The following is a 12557-nucleotide window of genomic DNA, read 5'->3' as shown; positions in this document are numbered from 1 at the left end:
GTGTGCATACATGTAAATATACCCACCCCCTTCCTTAGCAAAACAATATATACATTTCAAAAGAATAGGATAAAGTGAGATCTCCCAAAAGATCCTGTGGGAGTTCTGTTTCTCCATGGGTTGATGAATGCGTGATGTTACCTCTCAGTGCAGTCTGGAGTATTATTTTCACAGTGGATGCCACTAAACCCACAGGGGCAGGTGCATGTGTAGCTGTTGACACAGTCAGTACAGTTGGCACCATTCTTGCATGGGTTGCTGGCGCACTCATTGATATCCTCCTCACACCTGGGACCCCGGAATCCTGCCAGACAACTGCAGAAGAAGGTACTGATACCATCAGAGCAGGATCCACCATTCTGACAAGGGTCTAAAATATGGAAAGGACAAGCAAGAAAGTGGCTGTGAAATTGGCTCTGGGAGGTCACAGGTGCAAAAAAATACTTTGAATTATAAGCAAAATATCAGATATGGTAAATTCTACAGTAGGCAGACATAGCAGATTACATGTCTATTATTACTAATAACTTATATAGTGCTGAAAGGCATATGCAGCAGTGTACATTTTGACATTTATAGATGGTCCCTGCTCAGAAGAGCTTACAATCTAACCTGAACAGAGAGGTATGACATATAGGGTTGGGGATGCAGAACCCAAGGTGAGAGGAGTTAGGAGTCAAAAGCACTTTCAAAGAGGTGGGCTTTTAAGTCCTCCAGATATCCTTTCTTCTCCATGCTTACTATTAACATCAACTTAATGACTAGAAGAAAGTACCTACTATCTTAGCGACTTGTCAGCAACAGCCTGGATTATGAAATCTGGAATGTCGTATAGCCAATTCAGTTGGACGAACTGAAGATGCCTTAAGGCTTAGAATTAAGCAATAGGTGGAATAGCAGTCCTTTGTGCCTGGATCCCCTTGCCTCTGAGTATAGTTGAGTTGCCTAGAAGGAATTGGCAGTGGCATCTGATGTCATGAGCCACCACTGGAAGGACCCTTGGAGTATATAGTAGTAGCGCTGAGGCTGCCAAAGACTAGAATAGCAGTCCTACTTGCCAGAATCCTCTTGCTTCTGAGAGGTATGGCTGAATTATCCAGGAGGAGTTGGTAGCAGTGTCTGATGTCTAAGCCACCATCAGAAGGATCCTCGGAGAGTATAAAAGCAATGCCGACACTGACCTAAGGGGTGTACCCACAAGGGCATGCCAGGCTCCTTGGGAGCCCTGAAAGAGCTGGAGATTCTGTTCAATTATCAACAAAGGTACTGCTCTGTTTATTTTATGATGGAGAAAAGTTAAGTCTGGCACATCTAAGTTTTCAAGCTTATTATAATTTGATATCTTTCCAATAATGAAATGTCTAAGCGGTTTACAATATAAATTAGCAAGTCTCTTCTCTCTTAGAGATATCATTATCAACTGGACCCTTTCTAAGTGAAGGTGGTTGTTCTACTCTATCTTTTCCTGTTTTAAATATATCAAGTTCTGCCCTGCAAGGGTCTTTCCAAATCAATACTATCTTACAGGGTGGGTTGTCTTCAGAACTTTTGACTGGAACTCCTTTAGACTCACCGGGGCAGATTCTGTAAAGGACGTCTAACTTTAGGCGTCCACAATGTGGACATCCACTGACTTAGGCGTCCAAATAAAGTGGATAATAAGCTCAATTAACAACTTTAACAAGCAATAATTGAAAGTTAGACGTCCAAAGTCTAGATGCGATTCACAAAATAGGCATCCACAAGTTCATGGATGCCCATCAGAAAAAGCTGCGACTAATCAGACAGGCATGGGTGTGGCTTTGATATAGACATCCATTTACAGAATCGCATGCCGCTCAATGTCCTAAGGCATCTACCTAACACCTAAAATGTAGGCATTGCAAAATCAGGTCTATCTTTGAGCATGAGCTGGGCGCTAGGTAGGCACGAGTTAGGTGGACGCGACTTAGGTATCACTTGGGCATGCTGGAAGCGTCCGCATATAGATGGAACAGGGCTTCTATTTTTGGGGGGTATAGAGGACTTCAGTTTTATATTAAGGTCAAAAAGCCCTTGAACAAAAATATATGTAAACCTTCTGTTTTTGGGGGGTAAAGAGGACTCCTTTTTGATAATAATAGAAAAGGATATTTAATAATGCATTACTCAAGCAAAGCACATGAAATACATTCCCAAAAGGCTAAGAAAATAAGAAGAGAATCCCTACTACAAAGGCTGTGGCTCAGAGAAAGTGGACATGTTTGATATTTATCTGTTTAGTTTTGTAAGATTTTACAGACTTCTGATGCAGGCTTATTAGCTGAAACATGGCTGTATCAAGCCCTCTTTGGCACCTTCACCTTTTAACTTGAAATAGTTTGAGTTTTGGACATTGATGGATCCTGATCCACAGTGCCTTACTTCTTGATTTTTTTTGTTTCTGTTTTCATATCATCATTACCCACATGGCTATACAGGTAGTCGTCGACTTACGACAGCAATTGGTTCTGACTGCTAGGTCGTAAATGGATCAGGATGTGTCGGCCTATGTTACATTAAGGTAAGAATATTAGACTGGGTAATGATATTTCAATCATTTTAATCATCTTAAAACAATCTGTTAACAACATTTTCTTTCTTCGGAGAGCGGAAGTCACGTCGTAAGGTCGAACAGTCGTAACTTGGATAGGTCGTAAGTCGACGACTACCTGTATATGAATACAATGTTCAGGGTATTCTGATTACCCTCAGCATTAATCTTTCCAGTGGTTTTTCATTTCATATTTATGTTAATCACGGTGGACTGGAAGAATTGCACTTACTTGGCTGGCAGTCGTTGACATCAGTTTCACAGTTGCGGCCTGCGTAGCCATCCAAGCAGTTACACCTGTAGCTCCCTGCTGTGTTCACACACCCTGCGCCATTGCGGCAGGGGCTTATAATGCACTCATTCATGTCTATCTCACATGTTTGACCTGGTGAAAAACAGAGTAAGGGATGTTTGAGTTTGTTTTCTATCCTGCTGTGCAAACTATGCGATAACTTGCCTGTTCCTAGCTCAAACCCAGGTCTTCGCAGCAGACACCCTACCAAAAGGGCCAGCTCAACCTATGGACCAGGTGAGGCACTGACTCAGGGCACAAGTGTGACAAAATCCTGGTCTAGGATCTTTCTCTCCCTCTTCCCTTTCTTACATCCCTCTTCTTGCCTGCTTTTGGTATCTACAGGATAGGGGGAAGGAAATAGATAAGAGGTGCTAAACTGGGATCTGGTGCCCTTTATCACCAGTGGGGGAGGAGGAGAGGGAACTTAAGAGAAGGAGATACTGGATTGCTGGCAGGGGGAGAAGAAAGAGTAGGAGATATACTGGATTTCAGGTGGGGGGGGGGAGTTGATACAAAAGTTGGCTCAGGGTGCCAGTGTCCCTTGAGCCGGTCCTGACCCCAACATCATCACATTATTGGCTGAGAACTATAACTGAACCCAAGAGATATTTTAAGTTATGAAATGCTTCTACATAAAACTTCCTGCAAGCTGTTTTCACGTGCTGAGAGCAAAATATTTATACTATGAAGGAACTAGCAGTTGTAGTACTTTTGCTTTCAGCAACAGCTCATTCCCAAACTGCCATCCCTACGTAACCCGCTCATATTCAGTAGCAAATTCACAGACAGGACATTTTATTAGCAAAACAAATGTGTTCATTTGTTGCCTAGCTTTGTATGTCCACTGTCAGCTGTAAGCATTCTGGGGGTAGGAACTGACATCCTTCTGTGCCTCACAGAAATTTTCGTTCTTATTGTCTGTTGCTAGTATACATTATGCAATCCATGCTATGTTCTGCTACTCTCATTTGCCCACATCTCCACGTATTTCAAAAATAGTTTACTTGTGCGATAGGTTGATATGCTCATTCTATAGAGGCAAATCAGGGTCAGACTGTGGCACATACCCTGCCATCCTGTTGGACACTGGCATGAAAAGCTCTCGTAGTCTTCGGATTCCTGGCATGTACCTCCGTTCTTACAAGGGTTTGCAGCACAGGGAGCCAGCACTGCCTCACAGGTGGTGCCTGAAATTACAAACACATCCACAAAAAAAAAAAAATCACAACCTATTAACCACAGCCACTGCAAGATACACAGCAGATGAGGCACACCTCCATCAATCTGAAAAATCTTGTAATGCTGAGTCCAGTTCCATCTCCACCAAGGCACTGTAATTCAAACTTGACCTGAAATTTTTATCTGGAAAGGACCTCTACATTGGTGCTAGACTTTGTGTATGTACTTTAGGTATGTGTGTATTTTTTAAAATTTTTATATATCATAGTCCCAGCCAAGGATGCCCACTATGGTGTACATAAAACCAAATTAAAAGACAACAGTACATCATATAAAAATTAAGCAGAAATAAAAAAATAAATAAACCATTACTAAAGAGAATAAAAATATTTTAACCAATTTATTAAAATGCAGACAAGTGGAATAACAACATATAAGGGCATGTTTGCTAAAGAGCTTTAACCCCCCCTTTTTATAAAACCATGCAAGAGGTTTTTAGCGCTGGCCAGTGCGCTGAATGCTCTGCGCTGCTCCGACGGTCATAGAGTTTCCATGAGCCTCAGAGCAGTGCAGGGAATTCAGTGTACTGGTCGGAGCTAAAAACCTTTTGTGCGATTTTGTAAAAGGGGAGGTTAGTTTCTTGCACTTAATGTGTGTTAACAGCTGAAAGCAACACCCTTTACGTGCAAAAGCCCTGTGGAATTGCAGGGGACGTGTCCAGCATCCCCCCTGCAGTCACCACACAGACATGTTCTCTAATGCACTTGACCTACTGACTGCGTACGCCATCCACTGCTTACTGACAGCAATGTGCCGTCCAATCTCTGGTCATTCCCTGCCCCATCCCACACTAAGCAGTTAGTGCTAGATTTTTAGGCCCAGGTTCTATAAATGACATCTGAAGTTAGTTACCTAGATCAGCACGCCAAGCCAATCTAGGTGCTTATCAAAATAATTTAAAAAGCTTAATTGGCGCCAATATTAAGCAATTACCACCTCATAATTGACTTAAATTAAAATTGGGTGGTAGGTGCCTAGTCCAAGGTGTGGTTAAAGGTAGATCCTGAGCGTGTTTTGTGTGTAGGTGTAGGGCCATTACTCTGACTGGAGGAGGGTCACGAGTGGTGTTCCGCAGGGGTTGGTACTCGGGCCGCTGCTGTTCAATGTATTTATAAACGATCTAGAAACAGGGACAAAGCGCGAAGTAATAAAATTCGCAGACGACACCAAACTATTTAGTGGAGTTGGGACTAAAGAGGACTGTGAAGAATTACAAAGGGACCTGAACAAACTAGAAGAGTGGGCGATGAGATGGCAGATGAAGTTTAATGTAGAGAAATGTAAAGTCTTACATGTAGGGAACAGAAACTCGAAATACAGCTTATGATGGGAAAACTGATAATGGGTGAAAGTACCCAAGAAAAGGACTTGGGGGTAATAGTGGACAACACAATGAAGCTGTCGGCACAGTGCTCAGCGGCCTCTAAGAAGGCGAGTAGAATGCTAGGTATTATCAAGAAAGACATTACAACCAGATCAAAAGAGGTCATCCTGCCATTGTATCGAACAATGTTGCGCCCGCATCTGGAGTACTGCGTCCAATATTGGTCGCCGTACCTTAAGAAGGATATGGCAATACTCGAGAGGGTTCAGAAAAGAGCGACGCGATTGATAAAAGGTATGGAAAAACCTTTCATAAGCTGAGTGACTGGAGAAACTGGAGCTCTTTTCCCTGGAAAAGCGGAGACTTAGAGGGGACATGATAGAGACTTACAAGATCATGAAGGGCATAGAGAAAGTGGAGAGGGACAGATTCTTCAAACTTTTGAAAACTACAAGAACGAGAGGGCATTCTGTAAAATTAAGAAGGGACAGATTCAGAACCAATGCTAGGAAGTTCTTCTTCACCCAAAGGGTGGTGGATGCCTGGAATGTGCTTCCAGAGGGTGTGAAGGGATTGGATGATTTCCTGAAGGAAAAGGGGATAGAAGGGTATAGGATAGAGGATTACTATACAGGTCCTGGATCTGATGGGCCACCGCGTGAGCGGACTGCTGGGCAAGATGGACCTCTGGTCTGACCCAGCAAAGGCACTGCTTATGTTCTGGATTTAGGCGCCGGTATTTAGGCCAAGAAAACTCTGTCATAAACAGAGTTCACACCTAAGGTTCAGACATCTACTGGTGCCTATGCCCACTTTAGGCGCTGTTAAGTTCAACTGTATAAATGACGCCCAACTTAAGACTGACAGGCACTAAATGCGGCGTTCCTAGGCACCATGTACAGAATCAGGACTTTACAGCACAGGGTATTTTAACACGTGCTAGGCATGCGTGGGTTAGTTCTATTAGTGCATGCTAAAATTCATGCTCACTGCTTACTGCAACTGATTAAACATGTCCCATAGTGCCTTTTTTTTCCTCTTACGTTTCTTGTCGATGTTTCAAGCCTCTCTATATAGCATGATCACACTTAGCTCATTCGTTTTATCCTGCAGTCGAGTACAGACACTAATATGCATGCTCCAGATTGACATCACAGTCACTTCTTATCTTTTCATCTTTCTCTTTATCATTATTCATTATTATCTCTTGCTTTTAGGACCCCTGAGGAAGGCATGTTCGCTGAAACACGGATCATGTAGGGTCCGGTTGGATTTTTACCACTATTTTTTATCATTGTACTTTTTTCATTGAATTTTCATGTTTTTATCTGTCAGTATATAATAAATTATCTCTAGAACATCTGTATCTAGTTGTTGTTTTTTTGTTTTCACCAGTAGTGAGGCTCAACATATGTGGTTTAACTTCTGCCCACTGACCATGCCTTACTAACGAAAGCCAAATATGACAGGACTTTGATCTGTATGTTCGTAATTAATAGTCCAACATAAAACCTCTTTGAACTGTTCCAGTGATTCAGTGAGGTCTTAAGTATCTCACTTCCTCCCAACCTAGAATTGCCAGAGATTTCCCTGTTGTCTATAAACAGTGATGCTGAATTGGGGTATCAGACCTCCTGGAAGCAGTCCAAATTATCTCGGATAGAAGCTTGGGGGGGGGGGGGGGAGGTTGAGAAGAGTGGAAAGTCAGTTCTCTATAAGGTTATAGGGCAATCAAAGCAAAAAAAAAAACCAACAAAAACCCCAAAACAAAAAGAGACGCTTTAAAATGCCAAGAATAAATCACATTTTTCAATTTCAGAACTAATTGGGATCTTCGATTTTAAAATGTTCCCAGAAAAGTGACCTGGTGTTTGAAAATTCTCTGAATGTGATTTAAAAAAAAATAGTAAAGGCGACACATGATTTACAGGTTTCCTGTTTTATACACATGGGAAGGGATGAGGAAACAGTTATCCTTCTTGACAACTGTTATCTATTAAGTAGGCCATGAGTGATTTTCCAGGCCCTTTCCCTCCTCTCTCCCTTCAGTTTCCACAGTTACCAGCACAGACAGGAAATTCAGCAGAGTTTCCTACAATTGTATGCACAGAGGAAGCAGGAAACTGGAGAATAGGAATCAGTAGGTCAGAGGAGACAATCCCCTGCCTCCCCATCCCTCCCCTTTACACACATTTTCGGGCTTACTATTCAAGACAAGCCAGTCCTAGATTTCTCCAAATAGGACAGATGGAGATAGGCAAAAAAGGAGTGTCTATTTTCATATCCTTCTTTCACAGAAAGTACCCAGAGAGTAACCAGAGAGGTGCTTACTCTAAAAACAGATTGTTTTCTTAAAATAATACACTGATGGACTTGAGAATACAGCAGACGACAGGTGCGTGCCAGGAATGAATAGGAATTATATTTTTCTGTTTTCAAAAACTGAAGAGAAATAATGGGAGTCATGAGAAGAAGAAAAAAATTTTCTTGCCAATTTTTAATCATTCTTTGTTGGTCTTTGGATTGATTGTAACACTGGCACTGTGTCTTCAGCTTGTGAATGTGATATCACCTTTTATCTCCAAAACTAATTATTTTTCTATTTGTTGAAATGTGCTAGTTGCCTCTTTAAGAGCGACAGTACCTCATTTTGGATGAAAAAATAATAACTATGCCAGAAGTAAGATTTTTTTCTGTGGGACCGTTGGATGATCAAGGAGCAAAAGGGGCGCTCAGGGAGGGTAAGGCCATAGCGGAAAGACTGAATGAATTCTTTGCTTCGGTCTTTAAGGAAGAAGATGTAAGAGATCTACCTGAACCGGAAATGGATTTCAAGGGTGATGATGCGGAGGAACTGAAAGAAATCTTGGTGAATCTGGAAGATGTACTTAGCCAAACCGACATGTTAAAAAGTGATAAATCGCCAGAACCGGATGGGTACTAAAAGAACTCAAACATGAAATTGCTGACCTGCTGTTAGTGATCTGTAACCTGTCGCTAAAATCGTTTGTAGTACCTGAAGATTGGAGGGTGGCCAATGTTACGCTGATTTTTAAAAAGGGCTCCAGGGGAGATCTGGGAAATTACAGACTGGTAAGCCTCACTTCAGTGCCAGGCAAAATGGTAGAAACGATTATAAAAAATAAAATTGTGGAACACATAGACAAACATGATTTAATGAGACAAAGTCAGCATGGGTTCAGCCAAAGGAGATCTTGCCTCACCAATCTGTTTGACTTCTTTGAAGTTGTGAATAAACATGTGGATAAAGGTGAGCCAGTTGATATAGGGCTGGATTCACTAACCTTCCCGATCGTGACCGATCCATGTCCAATCCAGGCAGGTCTGATGGATTCAGAAAGCAGTAATATTCTAATGGGGGTGATTGGCAGAATGACCCCATCTGCCGACATGGATCGCTAGTGTGCAATCCCGATGCATGCACAGACCATCTGTAGAAGGTATGCGCATGTGTCTAAGACCCGTCTGAGCCACAACTTTTTTTTTTATACTTTAATTTTTAGCCTAGCAAGCCCATGGTTTTAACTCACTTTAAACCCGCGGGTTAAAACCACAGGATTGCTTGTGAGGGGAAGGGCAGGAGAGATTCTGGGGAGAGCAGGGGAGTGATTCGGGGGACAACAGGGCAGCGATTTGGGGGAGAGAAGGGCGGCAGGCAGGAGAGATTTGGATGGCAATTCGGGGAAGAGCAGGGTGGCAGGCAGGAGAGATTCGGGGCAGCAGTGAGCAGGGCATACAGAAAGCAAGGTAGAGAGCAGGGTGGCATTGGAGCTGGAGAGTCGGAAAGGATGTTTGTGACTCGTCCCCAGCAGTCGCTTCTTGGGTTAATCAGTCAGCCCAGTCGGATCACAAAATTTGTTTTGTGAATCGCGTCCCTGCCTACTTTGCATGTCGTTCCCCTCATTTGCATGCGCAGCTTGGAATCGGATCGGCAGAGAGGTAAGTGAATTGGGCCGGAGTAAAATCGGGTCGCAAACTGATCAGTACACGATCAGTTTGCTTAGTGAATCTAGCCCATAGTGTATCTAGATCTTCAGAAAGCTTTTGACAAAGTTCCTCATGAGAGGCTCCTGAGATAATTAAAATGTCATGGGATAGGTGGCAACGTTCAGTGTGGATTAGGAATTGGTTATCGGATAGAAAATAGAGGGTAGGGTTAAATGGTCATTTTTCTCAATGGAGGAGAGTAAACAGTGGAGTGCCGCAGGGGTCTGTACTGGGACCGATGCTATTTAACTTATTTATAAATGATCTGGAAATTGAAATGACAAGTGAGGTGATTAAATTTGCAGATGACACTAAACTGTTCAAAGTTGTTAAAACATATGCGGATTGTGAAAAAATTGCAGGCGGACCTTAGGAAATTGGAAGACTGGGCATCTAAAAGGCAGATGAAATTTAATGTGGACAAATGCAAAGTGATACACATTGGGAAGAATAACCTGAATCACAGTTACCGGATGCTAGGGTCCACCTTCGGGATTAGTGCCCAAGAAAAGGATCTGGGTGTCATCGTAGACAAAATGATCCCTTCTGCCCAATGTGTTGTGGCGGCGGTCAAAAAAGCAAACAGGATGCTAGGAATTATTAAACAAGGGATGGCTCTGTATCACTCCATGGTGCGACCTCATCTGGAGTATTGCATTCAATTCTGGTCTCCTTATCTCAAGAAAGATATAATGGCATAGAAAAGGTTCAAAGAAGAGCGACCAAGATGGTAAAGGGGATGGAACTCCTCTAGTATGAGGAAAGACTAAAATGGTTAGGGCTCTTTAGCTTGGAAAAAAGACAGCTGAGGGGGATATGATTGAGAGGAGTAGAACGGGAACTCCTCTCATATGAGGAAAGACTAAAACGGTTAGGGTTCTTCAGCTTGGAAAAGAGATGGCTGAGGGGAGATATGATTGAAGTCTACAATAAGACTAGGGGACACTCGATGAAGGTACAGGGAAATACTTTTAAAACCAATAGGAGGAAATTTTTTTCACTCAGAGACTAGTTAAGCTCTGGAATGCGTTGCCAGAGGATGTGATAAGAGCGGATAGTGTAGCTGGTTTTAAGAAAGGTTTGGACAAATTCCTGGAGGAAAAGTCCATAGTCTGTTATTGAGAAAGACATGGGGGAAGCCACTGCTTGCCCTGGATCGGTAGCATAGAATATTGCTACTCCTTGGGTTTCAACCAGGTACTAGTGACCTGGATTAGCCACCATGAAAACAGGCTACTGGGCTTGATGGACCATTGGTCTGACCCAGTAAGGCTATTCTTATGTTCTTATAAAATTCTTCCACACTAGTTTATTTAAGTACAGGACTATGGTCTGATCCTCATTTTCCTCTAAAACATGAGGAAATACTTTAATTTATCAAGAGAATCATGGAATGCATGAAATGATTTTCCAGCAGAGGTAGAGTTAACCAAAACATTGATAAATTTCAAAAATATCCGGGACGGATTCAGATGACAGCATTAAGAGGAAGGGTGGGAGCTAACTGGAAACTGAGCAAGAGTTGAGAATAAAACAAGTAGAAACAAGAGGACAAACTGGAAGAGCCAAGAGGCCCTGCCGTCTGTGGTTACCAACATATGAACTCTCAAATGCAATTTTCTTCTTTTCCTTACCTGTGTAGGGCACCATGCAGTTACATTTGTAACCAGCCACATCATCTATGCAGGTCCCCTGGTTCAAGCAAGGGTTGGAAGCACATTCATTGATATTAGTCTGGCAATTAGGACCTACAAGTTATTAAAAAAAAAAAAAAAAAAGCAGACATTTGTTGAAAGGTAGGAGGACACAGCAGAGAAGTTTCTTCGGAGAAACAGAAATGTTAATAGATAACATGAAGAAAATTCATTGAGGCAGGCAGTGGCCTAGTAAGGGGGGGGAGCGGTCTATCCCAGGCACCTTGGTGAGGGTACAAGCACCTGTCCTCCTCTCTGCTCCCCCTCCCACTGCCATGCATGTGCACCGCTTCCCATAACTCTGTAAAATGCTGCTGGTGCGAGCAGCAACCCCCAACCTGCTATCAAGCCAGCGTCGGTCCTTCCTCTGACAATCACTTCCTGGACCGTGCCTAGAAGTGACATCAGAGGAAGAGCTGAAGCTGGTGCGATAGCTTGTCACACCAGGAACATTACAAAAGTACGGGGGAAGGGAAGTGGCGTTCATGCGTGGCGGGGGAGGGCAGGGAAGGAGCGTTGGGGGGGGAGAAGAGGGTGGGGGAGGGGTGCCATCTCCCCAGGCACCACTCACCCTCGCTATGCCACTGGAGGCAGGAGATCAAGAAGGCGAGACTAAACAGTTTCTTCAAAGCAATCGTGCGGCGGCCAATCATATGCCTTGGTGGTAGTGTTGAGCATCGTTGAACGGCAGATGGTTCAGAAATACACATATACTCATACTGATTTCTGTTCCTGGGACCGTGTGGACAAGGAGAAGAGTCCCAGTCATTTTCTCTCAGATTGTATACAATATATAGTGCTGAAAGATCGGTACCAAAATTTAGACGTAGAGTCATGCATGCAACTAAATTGGCAAATAAGCTAACCAGTATGAATTAATGAGCCTTACCAGTCAATAACGACTTTCAACTCATCACCCTTCTCCCCATTGCTCTCTGCTCATCACCCTAGCCAGCACTTTAACCATCCGCTGCCAACTGTAACCCCTATCCAGCATTCTGTTTGTCTGTCTTGATTGATTAGATTGTGAGCTCATTCAAGCAGGGACTGTCTGCTCTGTGATTCTGTACAGTGCTATACACATCCACTAGTGCTCTAGAAATAATTAATAGAAGTAGCACTTAATTGGCGCTAACTGAAATTTTCACGCACATCTTCTTGCGCACTGTTCTATACCACTCTGCACTTCAATCCTTTAGCATGCAATTTAAAAGGAGGTATGGCAAGGGGAGGAGCACGGACGTTCCAAAAAGCTGCACCCACTGTTATAGAAGAGCGCCATTTAAGCACTGAAATACCATAGGTTGGGCGCCTGCATTTTCACCAGGTTTCAGCTGCAATCCAATGGCAAGATTAGGGACGGATAGATGCTTCTTATTGGGCTCACAAGGTATCAAAGTAATTTTAATCATACGTGTATGCAAC

At 43.0% G+C, this 12557-nt stretch overlaps 1 protein-coding gene across 1 annotated transcript in view; it reads right to left on the bottom strand.

Annotated features, from left to right (window-relative positions):
• Positions 1–12557, bottom strand: part of NOTCH1 (notch receptor 1) — a 199212-nt gene that overhangs the window by 43797 nt on the left and 142858 nt on the right. Inside the window, exons 15-18 of the mRNA XM_033960230.1 lie at positions 11073–11186; positions 3935–4054; positions 2805–2957; positions 142–370 (exon numbers count right to left, since the gene is read on the bottom strand). Coding sequence (XP_033816121.1) covers positions 142–370; positions 2805–2957; positions 3935–4054; positions 11073–11186 — 616 coding nt within the window. The remainder of the gene's footprint in view (positions 1–141; positions 371–2804; positions 2958–3934; positions 4055–11072; positions 11187–12557) is intronic.

The sequence above is a fragment of the Geotrypetes seraphini genome, chromosome 10 (genome assembly GCF_902459505.1).
Source record: "Geotrypetes seraphini chromosome 10, aGeoSer1.1, whole genome shotgun sequence".
Classification (NCBI taxonomy): Eukaryota; Metazoa; Chordata; class Amphibia; order Gymnophiona; family Dermophiidae; genus Geotrypetes; species Geotrypetes seraphini.
This window is presented reverse-complemented; position numbering and strand designations above follow the sequence as displayed.